This window comes from Sus scrofa, chromosome 2, assembly GCF_054392235.1.
Source record: "Sus scrofa isolate SSC_HxYL_T2T_F1_AM1 chromosome 2, Sscrofa_HxYL_maternal_Yorkshire_Landrace_v2.0, whole genome shotgun sequence".
Lineage (NCBI taxonomy): Eukaryota > Metazoa > Chordata > Mammalia > Artiodactyla > Suidae > Sus > Sus scrofa.
The window spans coordinates 153,660,476-153,683,793 of NC_139384.1; the positions used below are offsets into that span (position 1 = coordinate 153,660,476).

The following is a 23,318-nucleotide window of genomic DNA, read 5'->3' on the forward strand; positions in this document are numbered from 1 at the left end:
GGTGAGACACGGTAAATCACTGTGAAATCTGTGAGACACAGCACGAATATAAGGTAACAGCATCACCTACGTTGTCCTTCGCCTTCCAAAGAAAGAACAAGTACGTGGGAGCGTCACCTTCAGACAATTTTCTTCCCTGTCAGTTAACATCAAAGCCACTGGTCCTCTGGACTCTTAACAACAGCAACAAACAAAAAACAAAACGCAACAACAACCAAAAAACTAGCAGAAGAGAAATCAATCCCCAATTCCGAGTCTTAGTTTTCTAAAGAGAAATCCCTTTACGTACGTTTCAATTTTTTCTCCAATATTCAAGAGACCCAACGAAAAAGTTCTTCTGTATTCTTACCTTTTGAAGCTGCAGGAGCAAAGAGCCAGGAGGGAGGAAGCATCAGATATTGGAAAGAAATGGAAAAAAGAAATCACATACGGTTCTTTGTTGTTGTACACAGCCAGCTGCTCCGCCAGCTGACGTACTGAAGACTCTGCCCAAACCCTCATCAATTACCCACACAGGTCTGAAGATGCCACCTTAAGAGGGCATCAGCAAAACGGGCCCGGCCTGTGCTGCGGCACATGAATCTCCTATCCCCACAAGTTACAATGACATGAAATACCTACATGCAGAAAAACTGGGGTGAAAATATGCAACATTTCCCTTTGTCAGCCCCGCACCCCCAGAATATAAGAACAGCTTCTGTGCTCCTGAAGAGCACACCGCAGCCCGCTTCAACCCTCAGCCAAGGCAGGGAAAGACATGGGAAAGCTACTCGGCGGGCCTCCTAGGTCCCCGCTGGCCCTCTGCGTCAAAGAGGAAGGGACTCACTCTTGGTCTGGGCGGAGAAGGTGAGGGTAAGCTTGGCGAAGAGGTCATTGTTCTCAAAGCGGTCTTCCTTCACCTTGGTCCAGAAGCAGTCCTGGGAAAGGTCCTCGGCGACAAACTGACAGAGGAAGATGTGAAGTTACTGCCTGAGAAACTCTCTCCGGCCTAGAAAACTGACCGAGATGCAAAAGAGGCCGCCGGCTGGTTACTGCCCACGTCACACTAGAAAGACTCCCACGAGATCAGGGAACAGCCAAGCTCTTCATGGTGGGACCGGGAGCTGGAAATTGCGGTCTGTGTGTTTATCGGAGATTATTCGAGAAATGGAGTCAGCTGTGCCCCTTATCTTCCTTCGGACCCAAACCCTCTCCTTTTAGAAGCACTAGGCTTGCTTTCGCACCTTCCCTTGCCCTCCGTTACATGTCTCCATCAACTGGACTGACCAAGCCAAAGGTATTTTATGAACAAGTCCCTAAGCTCTTCCATTTTAACTTGGTTTCCAAAAGTCATAGGCTGATGCAGACTCAGAGGGCTCTCAAACACGTACCATGCCAGGCAAACATACCCCGTGTAACTTGTTTACTGGGGTGGGGGGGAGGGGGCGGCTGAATCCACAAATCCATGACCTTTGGATCAGCAAAATTATCTGCACCTTGAAGTCTGGTGAAATGACAAACTGTGTGCCACCACGGCACGTATATCCTCAGAGAAAAGGGCAGAATCATTAAAGACAAGCTGAGGTTTTATAGCAGAGTGCAGGGCTCAAAGAACTCTCCTACATGCCAGCTGGCATCCAGACTATGCCTACTATCTGCGGAATAAACGGAGCCATGAGCGGACCTTGAAGACAGGCAGACCTAAGCCAGAAGACAGGGTGGCCCGATCACGCACAAAACACAAAGCAGGAAACTGAAGCGGCTTCTTAAAACCTACTGATGAAGAGATGGACAGAAATTTACCTTGGACCAGTTTGGCCTCCGGAGCTGCACCTCTGGCTTGTAAACTTTCTTTGGGATTAATCCAAATGGCAGAACTGGGGCTGCAGGAACTCCAAATCCAACCGGTAGCGGTGGAGGGATGCCAGGGCCTCCAGGAAATGGAGGTGGGGGTGGGAGTCCACCAGGAAGAGGGGGAGGGGGAGGGAGCATCCCAGGTCCTCCAGGCAAGGGAGGAGGGGGTGGGGGGACACCAGGAGCTCCAGGCAGAGGAGGGGGTGGGGGGACGCCAGGAACCCCAGGCAGAGGAGGGGGTGGGGGGACGCCAGGAACCCCAGGCAGAGGAGGGGGTGGGGGGATGCCAGGAACCCCAGGCAGAGGAGGGGGTGGGGGGATGCCAGGAACCCCAGGCAGAGGAGGGGGTGGGGGGATGCCAGGAACCCCAGGCAGAGGAGGGGGTGGGGGGACGTCAGGAACCCCAGGCAGAGGAGGGGGTGGGGGGATGCAGGGAGCCCCAGGCAGAGGAGGGGGTGGGGGGATGCCAGGAACCCCAGGCAGAGGAGGAGGCGGTGGTGGTGGAGGAGGAATGGCCTCGCCCCCGGGAAGAGGGGGTGCAGGGACTGGGCTACCCCCTTCCAGTAAAGGGGGCGAGGTGGGAACGACAGGACCAGGACCACCGGAGGACTCGCCAGGTAAAGGAGGGGCAGGGGGGAGGGCAGCCCTGACGGGAGGGGCCGCAGCGGCCGCTGCTGCGGAGAGCGAAGCCACTTCTTTCTTGGCGTCTTCCAGTTCCTTGGACAGCTTGGCAACCTACAGAAGTAATACCAGCGAAGCACTTCTCAGTCCACTTCAGGGACCACTGAGGCTGGAAAGAACCTGAGAAACGACCTAATCCAAACTTCTCACTTTACACAGGAAGAGGGTGAAAGGAGTCAGACAAACTGAAAGGCTCCTCTTCAAATCACAGAGCTATTTAGACAGAGAAACAACTAGAATTCAGGTCTGCATGTTCTTAGGTTAGCATGCTTTGCATTAAAAAGGCAACTTCAACCTTTATTTTAAACTCTCCTTTTGATTAGAAAATGCAAAGATCTGGGAGTTCCCGTCGTGGCTCAGTAGTTAAGGAACCCAGATAAGCATCCATAAGGATGGGGGTTCAATCCCTGGCCTTGCTCAGTGGGTTAAGGATCTGGCGTTGCCGTGAGCTGTGGTGTAGGTCGCAGATGTGGCTCGGATCTGGCGTTGCTGTGCCTGTTGGTATAGGCTGGCGGCTACAGCTCCAGTTCAACCCCTAGCCTGGGAACCTCCATATCATATGTTGCAGTTGTGGCCCTAAAAAGACAAAAGACCCAAAAAAAGGAAAAGAAAATGCAAAGATCAAGTAAATCAAATATTCTGGTTACACAATTAACATTTGTGCCACACAGGTAATTATCTAACAACACAAATGATCAGTTATGACCAGGATTTAAATATTTCTAACTGCAGAGCAAGTACAGAGACAACTAAAATAAGAGAAAATGAACAAATATGAAAACAGTTTATTTAGTACTTAGTCCTAAGTTTATCAGAAGGCTAGTATCTTTATTTCTGGGTAGTACTGTGACTCATTGTATTTTGCTATGGGGTAAGCAATACATAATATAGAAAATTTGGAAAATGTAGAACAAGATAAAGAATAAAATGGGGAGTTCCCGTCATGGTGCAGTGGTTAACGAATCCGACTAGGAACCATGAGGTTGCGGGTTCAGTCCCTGGCCTTGCTCAGTGGGTTAACGATCTGGCGTTGCCGTGAGCTGTGGTGTAGGTTGCAGACGCAGCTCGGATCCCGAGTTGCCGAGGCTCTGGCGTAGGCTGGTGGCTACAGCTCCGATTCCCGACCCCTAGCCTGGGAACCTCCATATGCCGTGAGAGCGGCCCAAGAAATGGCAAAAAGACAAAAAAAAAAAAAAAAAAAAAAAGAATAAAATGAAAGTTTATGCTTTTAAAAATACTTCCCACCTACTAGATTAGCTCTGAGAGTCTGAACCCTCTGGGAGTAAGAGGACAGAGTCCTGCCCTGAGGCTGCTGATGGCAGGGACGGGGCTCTACTCTGTTCACACCTTACCTCGCTTGTGAGCTGAGACACTTCTGCTTCCAAGTCCTGTTTCTCTGTGGTGATTTGCTGCTTTTCAGAATCCAGGGTGTTCTTTTCTCCCTGAAGATCGTGGAGCTTCTGCTCAAAGTCACTTTCCATCTTTTTCATTTCCACCTGTAGCTCATGTCGGGCTGTTAACTCTGAGTCCAGCTAGAGAAGAAAGAAATCAGGCTCCCAATAAGCTCTCCATCTCAGCAAAAGCACAGGGTTAGTCCCCATAAATACCGTTCTGTGCTCATCCTTCATCTTTTGAGCTCAACTGACCCAAGAAATCCCTAGGGAAAAAAGCCACCATGATTTTGACTTTAAAGTCAAGGTGAAAGGAGAGGGAAACTAGGAATTATCTCCATAGTCTATCTATACCTAGTTATTTTAAAAAAACAACCCCCCCCCGCCACGATTTTAAAGACTTGGAACCAGGACAGCTAAGGTGCACAATCTCAGTAGTCTCAAGGATCAAAAACCTATCAACAGGAGTCCTTCACCAAAGAGAGAGAGACCTCAGACGTATTCCAGTTCCTCTTGTTCTATGGCTAAGAGACCTGAAATGCCAAGCAGACCTGAGTGCTGTCAGTATGTATGAGACTGTCATCTGTCTCTCCTCCCGCTCAGGGCCCCAAGAACTGTGCAAACTCACAACTAACTAGATCCTCAAGATCACACCCATGCCACTCTCTCCTCTATCAGAAAGGTTTCCTCGGAGTTCCCGCAGTGGCACAACAGGATTGGCATCTCTGCAGCGCCAGGATTCAGGATCGATCCCCAACCTGGCACAGTGGGTTAAAGGATCCGGCGTTGCCAAAGCTGCCACAGAGGTTGCACACCTGTGGGTTGGATCTGATCCCTGGGCCTGGGAGCTCCAAAAGCCGCAGGATGGGGGAAAAAAAAAAGGTTTCCCCTGTGAACAGCTATTGTATACTGAATGCTTTCAAAATAACACATGTAACTGCTTCACATGTCAGGAAAATCAAAATCCTGAGACAAAGAAATTGTTGTCCAATTATTTCTATCTTTCCTACATACCTTTTTCTCCAACTCTGCAGCTTTGGCTTCAGATTTCTCGACCTTTGTTTTATCAATCATTTGATCTGAAAAGAAGGAAAAGAGTCAGGAAGTAAAACTCCCAATTCCCGTCTGTCCTTCCCACTGCCTACGCCCAAGCCTGTCCACATAACCAAATGGCAGTCTTTGTCCCAGGCGTTAATTTCTCTTATACTTCTTAATGTTCTGCACTAAACAAAGAAATGGAACTTTCAGGTAAGTTCAACATATAATTTATGGGGTTATTATGCAGTAAGGCCACCACACAGGTGGCAGAGAGAATGCCTACAAGGAACACTTAGGACTCTCTGGGCGCAGCGGAAATCACAGACAGGAGCTCAAGTCCCTTCGAGAGGTGGCGTGGGAGTTCCTGCTGTGGTGCAGTGGGTTAAGAGTCTGACTGCACCAGCTCGGGGCGCTGGAGAGGCTCGGGTTCGACCCCTGGCCCGGAGGAGTGGGTTAAAGGATCTGGCTCTGGAACTCCACATGCCTCAAAGAGGACCATTAAAAACAAACAAACAAGCAAGGTGGGGTGCTGTATGAAGAGGGGTACATTTTCAGAATCACGTGCAAATAAACTAAAGGTCTGTATACTCCTAGCAGAGACGTTAGTTATCACCTAAGGGGGGCAAACACGGAAGTACCCAGGGGCTAGAAAAGTATCTTCTCTGAAACTTTCACTGAAAGAAAGATGCAGAACGAAAGGGAGAGGGCCTGTTTTAAGGACGCAGAGAGGGGAATATGCTCACCAATCAGTCCCTCGATATCGATCTGGAGGTGCCGGCACTTGAAGTCAGGATCAGCCCCGTTCTTGTGCAGAACTATCTGAGAGATGCACTCTTCAATCAGCTTATAGTACTGCGGTCTACAAAAGAAACACAACGAGGTTAGCAGAGGAAAACCGCCACATAATGCAGGATCGAGAAGAGTTACCTGCTTTGACAATCGAAGTACCTGAGGATAAATGTTCCGGAAAAGACTTTTTCATAAAATCATGCACAGTGTTGCTGCCATGCTAAGAAATCCCCCTCTTCCGCATCCGCTACCCTATCGACTCCGGATTCAAAACTTCTAGCCATCTGCCTCCTCGTCGAATCCTCTCCCACCTAAATCTGGGCTTGATCCTGCCTGCCGTGGACAGGACCGCCGGCAAGCCTCTTCTCTACTGCTTGAATCTCATGTTCCAACATGAAAGAACTTCATCTATTTTTTTATTTTTTTGCTTTTTTTAGGGCTGCACCTATGGCATATGGAGGTTCCCAGGCTAGGGGTCGAATCGGAGCTGTAGCCACTTCCTACACCACAGCCACAGCAACGCAGAATCCGAGCTGCGTCTGCGACCTACACCACGGCTCACGACAATGCCGGATCCTTTAACCTACTGAGCGAGGCCAGGGATTGAACCCGCCACCTCATGGTTCCTAGTTGGATTCATTTCCAGAGCGCCACAAAAGGAACTCCCCCACATGAAAGAACCTGAAATTGCTGCCTTCCTTGGTATCCTCTTCACGCCTGCACCCGCCTACTCAGAGAGAAGGGCCATTCACCTTAGCACTCTCATCTCCTCCACGGACTAAAGAGACAACCCTTTTGATATCTGAGCCTAAAAACAAACTCTATCCATGTCTGTGTCATTTCTTCTTCTCTGCAGATAATCTCCGAACTGAAGGATTTTGTTCTCACCACTTGGGCTCAAATTCCAAACCTCCCACAAGCATAACCGTCTTACCTGGCCTCATAGTCATTTCGGACTAAGAGCAGGTGCTGCAGGATGGACAGGAAGTGTGGCTCCGCCTTCGAATCCTTTACTGTGTTTAAGAGAATCTGGAAGACTTCACTGAAGTCAGTGGAGAAGATAAGGCTAAGGAAAGCTTTTATTTAGAAACTATGTCTGCCCAGCTCTAGGGAAAAGCAGCAAGACGCCGCTTCTTTCATAACAGCTGTTCCTCCTGTAAAACCCTGCTCCAAACTTTAAGCTCTGTTAACTTCCTCTGCCCATGGGACCAGTGAGTTGGGTGGTACTATGCATAGGAAAAAGAAAATTCCGGAGTTCCCGTCTTGGTGCAGTGGTTAACAAATCCAACTAGGAACCATGAGGTTTCGGGTTCAGTCCCTGGCCTTGCTCAGTGAGTTAACGATCTGGTGTTGCCGTGAACTGTGGTGCAGGTCGAAGACGTGGCTCAGATCCAGTGTTGCTATGGCTCTGGCGTAGGCCGGTGGCTACAGCTCCGATTAGACCCCTCGCCTGGGAACCTCCATATGCCGCGGGATTGGCCCAAGAAATGGCAAAAAGACCAAAAACCAAAAAAAAAAAAAGAAAAGAAAAGAAAAGAAAATTCCTAATACTTGGCTTGAAAATCGAGCAGTGGACAAAAACAGAGATAACTTCCTCAAGGTCACGTGTGGCAAAGTATCAACAGGTAACCACACTATTCCCTCGATTAGCCTCAGGGATACATACGAGAGGGCAAACCGAACCCCCACTCCCTGACTTGTTTATGTTCTCCAAAAACCAGCTCTACATCTTTCTTTTTTTTTTGCACCCGTGGCAAATGGAAGTCCCCAGGCTAGAGGTCAAACCAGAGTTGCAGGCAGAGCAGCGCCAGAACCAAGCTGTGTCTGCAGCCATACCGCAGCTCATGGCAACACCAAATCCTTAACCCCCTGAGCGAGGCCAGGGATTAAACCCACATCCTCATGGACACTAGTTGGATTCATTACTGCTGAGCCACAATGAGAACTCTCCAGCTCTACATTTGAATAAGCTAAAGCTATCACCTTCAAGGAGGTTTGTGTTAACTGTGATGGCTGTTTCCATGCTGAGCAGCCCTCCAATCACCTTTCCCCACGTCCCTGGTCCACGGTGAGGTAAATAAATCCAACAGCAATCAAAAGGTACATGCTTTATCTACGGAGAAGACAGGGCTAATGCCCGATCCTGAATCATCAACCCACACCATCCCGTGCGGGGACCTGCAGCTGAAGGTCTTCTCCGTCTTGGAGCCAGTCAATAAAAGGATATTCCATCTCCATTCGAATGTCGTCCAGCCGTCCCTTCAGATCATAGGAATCTTCTTCTCCTTGTTCATCAAATACATTTAACTGTACTCTCATATCGTCATTTTCAATCTCTCGAAGCTCCTGTCAATGGAAAAATCTGGGTCAGGGAACCCAGAAGTGGCCTATGCTGGCTAGAGACCCACATCTTTCAACTTGGTTTTTAAACTAAAAAGCAGTTATCCCAGGGCAGGAAGCAGCCAGCCCAGCTGCACTGACGAAGAGCTGCATCTCACCTGCAACACTTGATGCAGCCCCAAGCGCATCAGTTCGCTCCGGATATGAACTCGGAAGTCAAGTTCTTCAGCTGGCGTGATGAGAGCATTGATCAGCTGCAGACACCCCACCTGCGGTGAGAACATTCAGCAGGTCGGTCAACGTCAGCTCCTAGAGATCAGGGCGCCGATCTCCTGACACGCATTCGGAGGCCCCAAAAGAAAACCTAGAGGATGCAGTACAGAAACTACAAGAAGGACTCTCTGTTACAGAAATATAACCCGGGTGAAACACAGGTCCGGAGGGCTCAGAGGTCTAAAGGAGTCCAGGGATTTGATGGTATAATTTGTTCTAGGCCTTGATTTTCCTAGCTTGTAAATAAATACCAGGCCTTTTTTCCATCTCAGAATGAGGAAAACAGTTCTTTCTCTGCCCTCCTTGGAGAGACGAACAATCGTTTTTCCTTTCAGAAGGAACTCGAAATGTAAAATACACAGGTGGGAACCACTCCACGTGTTCTCTTAAAAGGTCAAAGGAACCTTGACTTCCACTCTTGGGCCCAGCTGCATGGGGTTTACATGCCTTGAGAGCAATCGAAGTCCCACTCTTTAATCCGTCCAGCAGTGGCTGAAAACGCTCCACCTCATCCATTTCAGCTCTTTCTGTCATGGCTTCCAAAACCCTTTCATTCCTGCACGAGAGAGAGGAACGGGAGAGAACCGTGGGGGGGTTCTGACACCGACACGCCCAACACGGAGGTTACATGGGGGCACAGATCGGTGAGGAAACAGTGTCAACGTCTGGATTTCTCACACTGTTCTTCTCACCACCTACAGTAAGTAGTGGCCAGATCTACGGAAAACTAAAGACCGTCTCTTCAGAAAAAGGCACTCCCTAAAATCCACCCCTCAGCTCCTATCCATGTTAACCAAATTGAGATTCTTTTTCTTCTTTTTTCAATGTTAAATGATTAATCTTTTAAAACCTGAAGTGTAGCTGATTTACAATGTTATGTTAGGTTCAGGTGTACAGCAAAGTGATTCAGTTTTATACACACATACACCACATACACGCACATGTGTGTGTGGTGGTGGGTGTGTCTATGGACCCCTGTTCTATGGTGTATAAATTAGTACAAATTTTGGAGGGGCATTTAACAGTATCAATTTTTTATCGCACATAACAATGGCCTACTTCCAGAAATATATCTAATATAAATGCATAAATGTAAAATAATATCTATCCAAAGAACATATGTACAAGAAGTGATCATTTTGATCATATAGTAGAAGCCCAAATATGCTAAACAAAAAAATCCTATCTAAAAATCGAGCAATGAAGGAGTCATTAAATTATGGGACACACATAGTATGAAACGCTAAAGAGCCACTGAAGATAGTAACGCAAATGAGCAAGTACTGTCGCAGAACAATGTCCAAGACCTTCCGGTGTTAAATAAAAACAAGCTGAAAAAAATGATGGAATTATTTAGCATTTCTTAAACCAATCCCCTTCACAAAAATTAAAATCTATCTGATACATGGGATGGGTTTGATAAGCAAAAGCCGTCTTTCCTTAAGTCTAAGACATCATCTTTTGGAGCAGCAGGTGTGTTAGAATCCAGGAAGTGCCAGAAACTGTGCCAGAAAATAGTCTATGAGACTATACCACGCCATTCACAGTGGCGACCTCTGCAGACCAGGATGTGCCAAAGGGATGAAGCTGTTAAATTTCACTTCACAGATTTCTATGTTGTCTGAATTTGAAAAATAATGACGTGTTACTTCTGAATTTTAAAATCAAATGTAAAAAGAAACCCGTCCTAGACAATACAGACATTAGCAGAGATCTAGGAGCCAGCCTGCTATGCCTAGATGGGCGGTGGTGCACTCAGACCAGCCTCCCTCTCTTAACCATCTTTCTTAACTATTACGATTCAGTGTCCACATAAGAAATACAGCCTTACCTACTACTTAAGACTAAGTGGACATCCAGGCAACTCAGTATTTCTCTAGACTAAGGAAGACGGCAAGAAAGAAAAATGGAAAAGAGACGCGAGTCCAGCACGTACATGTCCTCCGGCTGCGGGAGGATGCAGAGGGCAGAGAGCAGTTTGGCCGCATCGATCATCATGTTGGGCACAGCAGGATCCATGGCTCTGACCAGCAGCAGAATCCCTTCTTCGGTCTCCAGCATGGTCTTGATTCCAAACTGGAGGGACAAAAACAGTAAGGGAGGCTTGAAGGTGAGAGCATCTAACCAGGGCCAAGTTCACGGCTGGTACCTCCCCAAATCCGTGTGCTGAAGTCCTAACCCCCAGACCTGAGGTGTAACTTTATAAGGAAATAGGCTTCCTGGCAGATGAAATCAGTTAAGTTACAATGAGGTCGGACTAGAGTAAGGTGGGCCCTAACCCAGTGTAGCTGATGTCCTTTTAAAAAGGGGAAAATTTGGACACAGACATGCACACAGAGAGGACACCACGCGAACACAAAGGCAGAGGGTGGGGTGATTTGTCTACCAGCCAAGGGATGTCAAAGATTGCCAGCGAGACCCCAGAAGCCAGGAGAGAGGCCTGGACAAACTCCTTGACCTTGGACCTATAGCCTCTAGAACTGTGAGACAAATGAACTTGGCTGTTTAAGACACCCAGTTTGCAGTATTTTGTTACAGCAACCCTAGCAAGCGAATATGGGGGTAGAACACTTTCCCCAATACAGCTGAACAGAAATCAACTTAGCAAAATAATTTTCCAGGAGACACAAGAGAATGCTGTAACTTCTAAGAATAGCAATCTTTGATTCTTGATCTTTTCAACTGCGCCCTCCAATCCAAAGGAATAATTATAATAAAATTAAACAGTGAAGAAGACAGATTAGCACTCAGGAACAAATAACTGTGGGCTCCCTAGGTTTAAGTACTAAATAGACATAAAAAGATGCTACAGCAGGAGCAGACTGGGTAAAACAACCAAAAAAAAAGTGAATAAAGTAAACTTTTCAAAAATAGTACTACAGGTCCAGAAAATTCAAGAACTAGGAGTTCCCTCTTTGGCAAAACAGGATCAGTCTCTGCAGCACCAGGACACAAGTTCAAACCCCAGCTTGGTGGAGTGGGTTAGAGGAACTGGTATTGGTGTTGCTACAGCTGTAGTGCAGGTCACAGCTGCGGCTGGGATATGATCCCTGCCTGGCCTGGGAACTCCACGCGCTGTGGGTTAGCCAAAAAAAGGAAAACACGAGAGCTCCTGTTGTGCCACAGCAGAAACGAATCTGACTAGCATTCGTGAGGATGTGGGTTCAATCCCCGGCCTCACTCAGTGGGTCAGGGATCTGGCATTGCCACGAGCCGCAGTGTAGGTTGCAGACATTGCTTGGATCCCATGTTGCTGTGGCTGTGGTGGAGGCCAGCAGGCACAGGTCCGATTTGACCCCTAGCCTGGGAACTTCCATATGCCGCAGGTGGGGCCCCAAAAACCAAAAAAAGAAAAAAAACAGGAGAGAATTAGCAAAACAAAGTATAAACAGAGGAAGATCAGCGAAGCTATCCTCTGAAACTGACATGAGAACTGGGGGACGAGACCCATAAAAGCATGTGTATTTGGCAATCAAAAAGTCACAATACTAAAAAGGAAAGCTAGAGGCTTCGAACCTCATATTCGTAGGTCCTTTTTTGAGTCTGCCAGTAGGAGAGAGAGATCGGGGGCCGCGATGGGGGTCGGGTAGGAACGGGAAACTCTCACCTTGTTGTTCATAAACGCTTTCAAGCAGCGGATGATCTCATGCTTGTTACGGCTGTCGTAGCTTCTGCATGCGGAGAACACCATCAGTGAAGCCCCTTGATTCTACACCCTTTCTCGCATCTGACTTCTCAGTCCCGTCAACAAGGGTCTTAGGAATACCCTCAACTAGTAGCTGAGTAAATTTTAGCACACAGCACTTTGCCCTGAAATACTAGCAAAAAGAGAAACTGAAGCAGGAATCTTCCCATTAACCCCTTCTAGGCACCTAAGCACTAAATTCTATCAGGATTTCATCCCATCTATTACTGCTTGCCTCGCTATATCAAAGGTTCATGTCTGTACTTCCAGGAGGTACAGGCCCTGTGTTTCGTTTTGGAAAGACCCTGGGAAGAAGAGAAATCATTTTGGGTCAGGCTGGCTTCAAGGTAACCTAGCCTAAGACAATGCAAGGTATCCCCAGAGAGATTCCAACCCCGAGGACTATCATAAAGCTAGTCCCCAAGGGACCAAGAGCACTGGGAGACCACCAACGAGAGAGGACCCAGGCTGGATCCCAGGGGAACTTCGGACCCTGTTTCCAGACTGGCTAAGAGCCTGTGCGGGGAGACTCAGGCTTAAGTGGTACGTGTTCTGTGTTATTCGACGTGAAACCTCAGTTCCCCCTCCTTTTCTTGTACCTATAATCATCACTCATTCTCTGGTCACTCCAATAATGAACCCCACTCTCAGCTAGGAGCTGAGGGTCCCAGGCCATAACTTTATATGTAACTGCCATTTCCTCCTTTAGAGCAAACAGCCAAGTCCCCTCCTACCCTCTGGCTAGAAGATGCCAAGGCTTGGAAGTCCTCACCCAGCAGTCTCCTCTTTCTCATCATGAAGTCGTTTAAGGATGTCCAGTAAGGAGGCCAGGCCCTCAGCACCGAACGTTTGCACCCAACTGTAAGGAACAGACGAAGACAATGCAACATCAAACCAAACCAAGAAATACTTATTAGCAAAGGAGAGCGTATCCTAGCACCTCCTCACTCCCAAGCCAGAACATTCTCGTTCTTCCTGACCCCCCCACACCCCGAACTCTAACATGGGGCTCTCACGCCCGCTACCGCCCTGGACCCTCACCTGACAGGGTTGTTGTTGAGGGAGACACGAAGGGACTCCAGGCAGCTGAGCAGAGGCATATCCCGCAGGCCTGACCTCAGCTCCTGAATGTACATCATAGCCGACCTGGAGCTCTCCTTCTGGCTCATGCCCTAGAAAGGAGCATACATACCAAGATTAACAAACCCTGGACTCAGTCGCAAACTGGAGTGGAGTTAGTTAGTAATAATATGAGGGCAGACACCCGTGCTACATTCCACAAAACTATGTGAGACTCAGAATATATCCGTCCCATGACCCATACATACTTCATGAAGATGGAATCAGGCAAAAAGTATGTAAGAAAAGTGACCCAAATGAGAGTAATAATAAGTAGGCTTATTGGAGTTCCCACTGTGGCTCAGCGGTTAGTGAACCCGACTAGCATCCATGAGGACACGGGTTCGATCCCCGGCCTCGATCAGTGGGTTAAGGATCCAGCATTGCCGTTGAGCTGTGCTGTAGGTCGCAGACGGTGGCTTGGATCCTGCACTGCTATGGCTGTGGCACAGGCCGGCAGCTGTAGTTCCAATTGGACCCCAGGCCTGGGAACCTCCATATGTCACAGGTTCGGCCCTAAAAAAACAGAAAGATCAAAAAAAAAAAAAAAAAAAAAAAAAAAGGTAGGCTTATATAAAAGAAGGAAACAGAACTGATGTGGACAGGAATGTTCTATAAAAGCGGCAAAACAAACAGGTCCAAGATAAGGGCAGAGCCTCCCGAGTCCCGGGCGCCGGCCAGGACTCACGGCCTTGGAGGTGTGCAGGTACTGGGACACCATCTCTCTCTTGATGATGATATCCTTCTCCCTCAGAGGCTGCTGCTTCTCCTCGTTCAGGTTCATGTCCAGCTAGGAGGGGGAGAGACGAGGGGGGGGGGGAATTGCTTGAATTCCTTACCAGTTTTCCTGTTTAGTATTCAGTACACCTAGCGAAGAGATGGCTACGTTAAGTTCTTCCTGAATAAATAAATCTTCCTGATCCCTAGAGAGTTAAGCTATTACGGATGATGAGAATTCCTCGGGGATGAATGTGGTTATCAACATCTTAAACACCAACAGACATTTTTATACATACACACCTAAATTTTTTCCTAACAAAAATGGACTCTGGAGTTCCCGTCGTGGCGCAGTGGTTAACGAACCCGACTAGGAACCATGAGGTTGCGGGTTCGGTCCCTGCCCTTGCTCAGTGGGTTAACAATCCGGCGTTGCTGTGAGCTGTGGTGTAGGTTGCAGACGCAGCTCGGATCCCGTGTTGCTGTGGCTCTGGCGTAGGCCGGTGGCTACGGCTCTGATTCGACCCCTAGCCTGGGAACCTCCATATGCCGCGAGAGCGGCCCAAGAAAATGGCAAAAAGACCAAAAAAAAAAAAAAAAAAAAATGGACTCTATGTTAAGATTCATTTCCCCTGCGCTGCAAAGGGAACTCCCTAGTTCAACATTTTAAATTTGAGAAAGTTCATATAAAAATACGAATTCCTATAACCAAGTGATGTAGTAAGTCAGCAAATTTAAGATTATGGGGGAGTTCCTGTCATGGTGCAGTGGTTAACGAATTCGACTAGGAACCATGGGGTTGCGGGTTCAGTCCCTGGCCTTCCTCAGTGGGTCGAGGATCTGGCGTTGCCATGAGCTGTGGTGTAGGTTGCAGACATGGCTCGGATCCTGAGTTGCTGTGGCTCTGGTGTAGACCGGCAGCTACAGCTCCGATTCGACCCCTAGCCTGGGAACCTCCATATGCCGTGGGAGCGGCCCAAGAAAAGGCAAAAAGACAAAAAAAAAAAGATTATGGGAAACTCGGCAGGTCAGACAGTTTCTTCCACAAACTTTTTTATGGCAATAGCAAGGATAAAAGAGAGACAGGGAAACCTGCAGTTCAGATGAAACTTAGGAGAATATTGCAATGGACCTTATCTGGAATCTTTATTTCTACAAACAGACTATTTTTTAAAAAATGACCTATCTAGGGAAAGCTGAATGCTGGCTATGATATTTGATGCTACAAAACAGTTATTGGTTTTTTTTAATGTATATATTAGAGATTTCTGGATTCTTTTGAAAAACAGAAATATCTGGAGTTCCCATCATGGATCAGAAGTTAACGAAACCAACTAGCACCCATGAGGACGTGGGTTCGATCCCTGGCCTCGCTCAGTGGGTTAAGGATCCAGTGTTGCCATAAGCTGTGATACAGAACACAGACGCAGCTCGGGTCCTGTGTTGTTGTGGCTGTTATGGCTACAGCTCTGATTCAACCCCTAGCCTGGGAACCTCCATATGTTGTAGGTGTGCCCTAAAGGGACAAAAAGACACACACACAAAAAGAAATAGCTGGCACTTCTGGGCTACTACTCCCAATTGGAATGCTATGAAACTACTGGAACTGAATTGTGATTGGCCTTTCTAACAAAAATGCCGAAAAGCCTTCATTTTACCACAGCCACTTCTCCTTTGCAGCATCTGTCTGGCCTGTTTCACTCATTCCTGCCAGCCCCCCGGCCCTAGAGACATCTAAATTTGCAACCCAAGGCCAAGAGGGTGTCTTGATAGATCCTATTCTTAGACTCAACACACCTGGGTTGTCACGAGACAAACTGAAAGCTTCAGTGGAAAGCAGTAACAGCGCTACTGGTTGACTGTCGACTAAATACCAGGCCTCGTGTTAAGGGTTTTAAGGCCAGGCTTGTAATTAAGTTCGGCCTGACACTAGTCTCAATTTGAATCTGAGCTCCAAAATCCAAGTGAATATACAGCTGTTATAAAACCTTACATGCATGTGTTTAGAACTTTAAAGACTTCTCACTAGTGGACACTCACTGAGGGTCCTTCCCACTCTGTTCCTCACTGAGAACAGCAAAATCAGGCACCTCCAGGCACAGTTCATTCCTGAACTGACCTTGGTCACAATCTTTAAAGATTTTCGAGGGATGACAGCATCAGGATTCTCTTTCCAGGTTCATCACTAAACAGAAGGCCTTGGGCAAACGATGCTTTCCATGCCCCAGTTGCTTCTTTGTACAGATTTTGCTGTGAATGTCCTAAAACTTTCCCTACTCCGGCTAACCACAAGGTCGTCGCCACACAACATGAGTTGGCTCATTCGCCCGATGTCCTGGTGGCTCAAGCGGTGCTGGGCTGAAGGACACTAACAAAGCGGTCAGTGAGCAGGTATTTCCAAGCCTCATGTACAGATTCCAATCTTACGGACTGGTGCTTGGATGTTCAGTCCTTTCATTAATGGGACTGCTATTAAGTTCTCTGTTAAGCCTGGAGTTTTCTGTAATTAAGGGCTAGTTACGGGGGACTGTACACAAAAAGGGCCTACTGTGCCCATAAACGCATCATCCAGAAGCAGCCATGTTTTTGGGTAGGAAACTTACCAGCATCTGTTCAAAGAGGACTAGGACTTGCTCATCGGAAACATCCTGCAATGACTGTGCTGTGGGATCGTCCCCATATGATGCAGAAGAATTTCTATTTGCAGAATTAGGCTTTTCTTTCTCCTTCTTAATTCTCATGCTGGTAAACCTCTCCAGCTGAGAAAGAAAAAAAAGTATTAGCAGTGATCCAATTCATTTACACAACACACTACACGTCAAAGAGCCCACCCTCTAACTTCTGACAGGGGCGTGGTTCCTCTGGCTGTGGGCAGCTGAAGAGCCTTTGGACATGAGAAAAAGAAACTGGTCTTCCCTGCAGCTAAGTTACTACACTGACTTCGTACTCTCGCCTTCATCCAAAGATACGAGGACTGAAGGATTCAGATGTGGAACCTCCCTAAAAAGAGAAAACTCTGCTCTTCAGCTCCCCTGCCATTTCTAGGCCCTCCGGCAGCACCGAACTGAAAGCACCTTAGGTACGGAGTGCTCGGTAAAAGGCCCTGTGTTTCCCACTCGCTGCCCAATAACGAACGTGGCCGAGCACTCCATCTCTCCCCTCCAGAGGTGAGCGTGACCATGGATCTTAATAGCTACAAGTCCTATCAATCAACAAGGAACTGCCTTAAAACCAGGAACCGTTCCTTTGTCTTTCTCCTCCACAGCACTTGTGTGAGGTATGCAGCAAAAGTTCAACACATATTCTCCAAAACCCCTCTGCGAAGAGACATTCGACTTCAGGGGCACATGGGCCATGCCTCTGCCAACCCAATGCTTAAGAACCACTCCTGAAACCTCAAGTGCAGACATGCAGTTCAAAAAGAGCTACCAGTAAGATACAGCTGACTGGAACAACCTGTTTGAAAATAATCATCAATTTGTGCAAGCATCCTGGGACTTCACATGATGTGAGCAGCATCCAGACAGCAAGTTAGCTCAGAGTTTAAAGACACACCTCATCTTGGAAGCCAGTGAATATGCCAGGGAAAAGCATGCAATGGGCCAAACAGAGCAAAGCGTTAGGAAAAAGCTTTGGGATGGCATGAGAATAGAACCCAAATCACATTTATAATTTGTAGAAACTCAAAATTATGGTACTAGGTAGATAGAGTGTAGGAAATGAGCCATGCACATGCTGAACAAAATTTCCTTACCTCATCTGCCATGAGCCGCTTCAGAGTCTAGGAAACAGGGAAAAGGAGGGAGAAGAAAGAGAAGAGAGATCAGTGGAGTGCTAGGAAACCTCCCAAACACCAGATGGGCTGGGGAAAAAGGAAGAGGAAACAAGCGGAAAGGATCTAGCTCCTTCCCACAAGCCAGAAGATTCTGCCCGACTCCTTACTCCTTGGCACATCCCCTCAGTAAGGGCAGGAGGGGTTTTTTAGGCCACAGATACAGAATAACTCTTTGGGGAAAAAAGGTGGAGACCTGAAAAGACTGGAACTCCAATGACGGATAAACCTATGAGATGTGCTCAACTTCCTTAGTAAACAAGGAAACGCGGGCTAAAACCGCACCGAGACATCACTTCACAGTCTCAGGATGTGCACAGATTTTCGTGGGAGTCTAGTCCTAGAGCAGTGGGAGCTCTCACACGCTGTCGGCGGTAAGAAATGTAAGCTGCTAGGCCACTCTGGAAAGTGGCATGGCATCGCCTGGTAAAGTTAAACATACTACAGCTCAATATATCAACTGCTACACATCTACCCTTCAGAAACAAATATAGCAGGCTGAGTATAACAAGAATGTTCAGAGTTCCTATCGTGTTGCAGTGGAAACGAATCCAACTAGGAACTATGAGGTTGCGGGTTCGAACCCTGGCCTCGCTCAGTGTGTTAAGGATCCGGCGTTGCCATGAGCTGTGGTGTAGGTCGCAGAGGCAGCTTGGATCCGGTGTGGCTGTGGCTCTGGCATGGCTGTGGCTGTGGCTCTGGCGTAGGCCAGCAGCTGTAGCTCCGATTCAGCCCCTAGCCTGGGAACCTCCATAGGCCGTGGGTGCCGCCCTAAAAAGAAAAGAAAAACAAAAAAACAAAAAAACAAGAACGTTCATAGCTACACCATAAGATCTAAAACAGAGAACAATCCAAATAGCCATTAGGAATAGAATGGATAAGCTGATATTAACAGTACAGTGAAAAACAATTTCACAAAGAGAATAAATGAACATCCAAACATAAAGTGAATTATTATTTCATTTACACTGAGATGAAAAGGATGCAAAACTACATTATTTAGGATGTATAATTATAAAGGGAATGGTCACCTCCAACGTCAAAACAGTGGTTACCTGGGGGTGGGGGTGGGGGGCAGTGACTGCAGAAGGGAACAGGGGCCTTCGGGGGCCCTGACAATAATATCCTACTTCTTGATATAGCTGACAGCTGCATGGTTCTTCCATTTACAGGTATTCTCTATGTTTGATATTCTCTTCTGCATATGCGCTATACTTAACCAAAGGAAAAAAGTCTGAACAAGCAGGTACGGGAAAGTAGGAATTCTTCCTTCTAATACTTAGTTTTAAAGTGTATTCACTTTTGCTAACATCCTTGAAAGCGTAAATAGCAAATACCCCTTGACTAACCTTCCTCAACTAATAAAAAACTAGTTCTGACACTGCCACAAAGCTACTTTACCAATCTTTTAAGGGACAAGAAAAAGATTAGCAATGTAATTATTATTTAACGACAGTCATCTCTGTCGTTACGTTCATGTTCCCCACGTCGTCGTTGGGTTAAGTCCCGTGTGAACTGCACATCTGAACTCTGCCCTCTCTAGTCCAGAGGTCAACCTTCTGCTGTGGAAACGTACTCACTCACCCAGAACCCTGAGAACCTTGCTTAGTGTCCACGGAATCTAAAGTTACTTCACGTGTGCTGCCTACTGGGCAGCAAAGGCAGAAGGATGATGAGGCAGAGACAGCAACACCCAAGGAGATTCACAGTTCCTTCTGTCACCATCCTAAGCCACCGGGCACACAGAGGACAAACAAGCCACAAAAAGGATAAGTGTGTGCCGTTAGATGCCCAGTGCCAAGGTTAACTTGTTTACTCCTAGAGCAACTGCTTCCAGAACCTTGTCCTCCAAACTCACAATGTTCCCTCAGACCCAAGCAACAACCCACGAAACTCTGGGACAGATATAACGTAGCTAATAGAACCTGGGTCTTTTTTTTTCTTTTATATGGCTGCACTTGTAGCATATGGACGTTCCCAGGCTACAGGTCGAATCACAGCCACAGCAACCCTGGATCCCAGCCGCATCTGTGATCCACACCGCATCTTATAGCAACACTGGATCCTTAACCCTTTGAGCAAGGCCAGGGATAGAAGCAGCATCCTCATGGACACTATGTCAGGTTCCTAACCGCTGAGCAACAACAGGAACTCCCAGAACCTGGGTCCAATGAAACAGTGCCCGCTGAACTGTTCACGGCTGCAGGTTAAATTAAAGATCAGGAAACCAGCGACCTGTTCTTTCCACCTACAGATGGTTGGGTCTTTTTTTTTTTTTTTTTTGTTTTTTTTGTCTTTTTGCCTTTTCTAAGGCAGCTCCTGCGGCATATGGAGGTTCCCAGGCTAGCAGTCTAATCAGAACTGTAGCCGCCGGCCTACACCACAGCCACAGCCACGGGGGATCTGAGCCAAGTCTGCAACCTACACCACAGCTCAAGGCAACGTTGGACCCTTAACCCACTGAGTGAGGCCAGGGATCAAACCCACAACCTCATGGTTCCTAGTCGGATTCATTAACCACTGAGCCACGGCGGGAACTCCCCCACCTACAGATCTTATTTCTTCCCTCCATCCCCACTGCTGAAGTTCATGCCTCTATGATCTCCTGTTTGATTTACTTTAATAGCCTCTTGATCGCTCTGCCTTCAGTCCCATCTGCCCAAGATAAATCCAAGAGTAATCATTCTAAAATGCCAACGTGTCCATATCATTTCCCGCATGAAACCTGCAATAGTTCCCTACTGCCCTTGGGTTAAGACCCAAATCCTTGGCATGGCGTATGACCCTTGTGGCTTCTTTCCCTCCACTCATCTCTCAACAAACTGTCCACCTCAAACTCTGTCTTCTGGGCGTCCCAAACTAGCTGCAGGTCCACACCCAGATCAGGCTGTTACCATCCGAGTCCTCCTCTAGGCTGCTGCTTCCCTCAGCCCAGACTGTGCTTCCAAGGCTGGCTCCAACAGGCCCTACAGGTAACACCTCCTCAACTGGACAGGTCCTTCTTTTGTTTCCTAGTGCAGAAATAGGTGCTTGCTTGTTGCACAGCACTAGTGGGGGATTATAACTGTCTTTTTGATTGTCTGCTTCCTCCACCCATTTCCGGGGTAAGTTCCTTCAGGGCAGGGCCTAGGAGTCAGTCATTACATTGCCTATGAAAAATGCCATAATCGGGGGCTGCTCTTCTAAAATATCAATCCCTGAAGAAGCCCTCAAATCCTTTTTTTTTTTTTTTTTTTTGTCTTTTTAGGGCCGCACCCGCAGCACATGGAGGTTGCATCGGAGCTATAGCTGCTGGCCTATGCCACAGCAACACAGGATCCGAGGCACATCTGTGACCTACACCACAGCTCACAGCAACGCTGGATCCTTAACCCACTGGGCGAGGCCAGGGATAGAACCCGAGTCCTCATGCACACTAGTCGGGTTCGTTAACCATTGAGCCACGGACGGGAACTCCATAAGCCCTCACATCTGCTCCACCTCTTCACCACATCCATGAAGAAACTGAAGCCCAGACAGATGGAGTGAATCTCTGAGGTCACGTGATTAGGAGCAAGCTGGGTACGAACTCTGGTCTCCAGATTCCAAAGTCCTAAACCTTTGCATTCCCCAAATTCTTGTCGTGTTCCCATTTAATGCCCACTAACTGCTGCCTTTAGATACAAAGCAGGCATCACTTTTCTTAAAAAGGAAGAAACCATTTTTCCTTGCTTCCCTTGCATCTTTAGAAACAGATTGGTTCTTTAAAAAAATTATCCATGTTTTAGTGTTCAATTTGAGTAAGACAGCAAAATGATTCGGGCAACGTAAAAGCTGCATTTCCTCAACTACTCCAACAGAGGGCAGCATCTGCCAGCAAGGTGAATCACAATACAGGCAAAATTCTGTTTCAGAACCCAATAGAACACCTGGAAAGCAAGTTCAGTTCCATAAAACTGAAATGGAACTTGCTTCTACAGTATTATTCTACTTATTAATACTATGTGTATCTTCCTTACAGATCTTATGCATACAATTTACAAACAGGAAGCTTTGTTCAGTTTTAAGTTACTTGCATCATTGCTGTGGATTCTCTGATTTATGTAACAAGCAGTTCCTAGCTTATGAAAAATAAAAAGGACTGAAAATAGTGGAGTTCTAGAAGACAAATGCTACTCGAGCTGTACTTAAGCCTTATGCCCCAAGCTTTTTTATTTGGTCTTTAATGATCCCACCTATTTCTAAATGCTTTCACTCCTACCTTTCCTCCTCGCCTGCTATCAATTTTTTTCTGCCTCCTAACTATAAACCTTTACTAATCTGCACTAAATACTTCATCTTCCTGTCCCTCTTACTGAGTCTTCCATAAATATGGAATGAAAATTTTAAAAATATCAAAATCTGGAGTTCCTGTTGTGGCTCAGTGAGTTAAGAACTTGACTAGTATCCTAGAGGACGCAGGTTCAATCCCTGGCCTTGCTCAGTGGGTTAAGGATCCAGTGCTGCCATGCTGCGCAGACGTGGCTCGGATCCAGTGTTGCTGTGGCTGTGGTGTAGGCCAGCAGCTGCAGCTCTGGTTCCAGCCCTAGCCTCCGAACTTCCACACACCACAGGTGCAGCCCTAAAAAGAGAAGGGAATTAGCAGTACCAGGTACCTATAGAAATGGGGAGGTGGAGGGAGGGGGAAGCAAAGAAATAATAAGAATGGATGAAAGCTCTTTAAGAAGCAGTTAGATCTGTGGCTCCTCCATTATCCCCCACCCCCTGCCCCTATTCCATCAAGAAACTACCCTCCCCTACTCCAGCAGAAGAGTGGAAATATATTCCTACAAGAGGGAAAATCACAGATCTCTGGGTCGGGGGATGCCAGACATAGTTGTGGGCAGAGATCCTAGACCAAAAAGAAGAGTAAGTTAATGCAGGTATACTGTATGCTGAGACTCCTAGCACCTCCCCCAGGACCCTAGTACCCCAAAACCCTTACCCTGGAGGTGGAATGTCGGAAGAACCTTCTCTGGGGAGTTGAAAAATGACCTTAAGCTACTGACATAGTCCAAGCAGGTCACCCCAGAGCTGTGCAATCCAACATGGTAGCTCCCAGCCCACATGGAACTATCTATCAAGCACCTCTAACGGCCCTAGTGCAACTGAAAAGAGGGCTTTTTTATTTTATTTAATCTTAACAAAATTTAAATTTAAAACTAATATCTATGTTATTGTCAAACTTAAGTACGATTTTTTTTTTCCTGTAACTGCAACGTATGAAGTTCCTGGGCCCGGGATCAAAACCTGCACCACGGCAGCGACCCACTTCAGTGGCACTGCCAGATCCTTGACCTGCTGCACCACAAAGGGACTATAAGTAGGTTTTGAACATGCTGGGTATGTGAATCTACCTTTAACTTGTACATTTTATGAAGTCTAATATACACCAAGTATTTTTATGAAAATTTAGCATCCAAATTGAGACATGCTACACATGTAAAATAAAAACTGGAGTTCAGTAACTTATATAAAGAGTAGAAAGTTGAGAGTAGAGATTGGCACAATGTAAATCCATTACACTTTAAAAAAAGCAGAAGGTAAAACATTAATAAGTGTTATATTACATGTTAAAATAGTATCTGAGATATACCAAATT

General features: G+C 47.0%; 1 protein-coding gene across 2 annotated transcripts in view; it reads right to left on the reverse strand.

The window, feature by feature from the left end:
• Positions 1–23,318, reverse strand: part of DIAPH1 (diaphanous related formin 1) — a 111,720-nt gene that overhangs the window by 63,647 nt on the left and 24,755 nt on the right. Inside the window, 17 exon segments of one of the 2 annotated variants that reach the window (NM_001258435.1) lie at positions 350–358; positions 827–941; positions 1,783–2,055; positions 2,191–2,568; positions 3,867–4,046; positions 4,920–4,984; positions 5,687–5,802; positions 6,667–6,783; positions 7,960–8,078; positions 8,231–8,341; positions 8,793–8,901; positions 10,282–10,421; positions 11,953–12,016; positions 12,803–12,889; positions 13,072–13,202; positions 13,838–13,939; positions 16,470–16,625. In NM_001258435.1, coding sequence (NP_001245364.1) covers positions 350–358; positions 827–941; positions 1,783–2,055; positions 2,191–2,568; positions 3,867–4,046; positions 4,920–4,984; positions 5,687–5,802; positions 6,667–6,783; positions 7,960–8,078; positions 8,231–8,341; positions 8,793–8,901; positions 10,282–10,421; positions 11,953–12,016; positions 12,803–12,889; positions 13,072–13,202; positions 13,838–13,939; positions 16,470–16,625 — 2,272 coding nt within the window. 2 annotated transcript variants of the gene reach the window in all.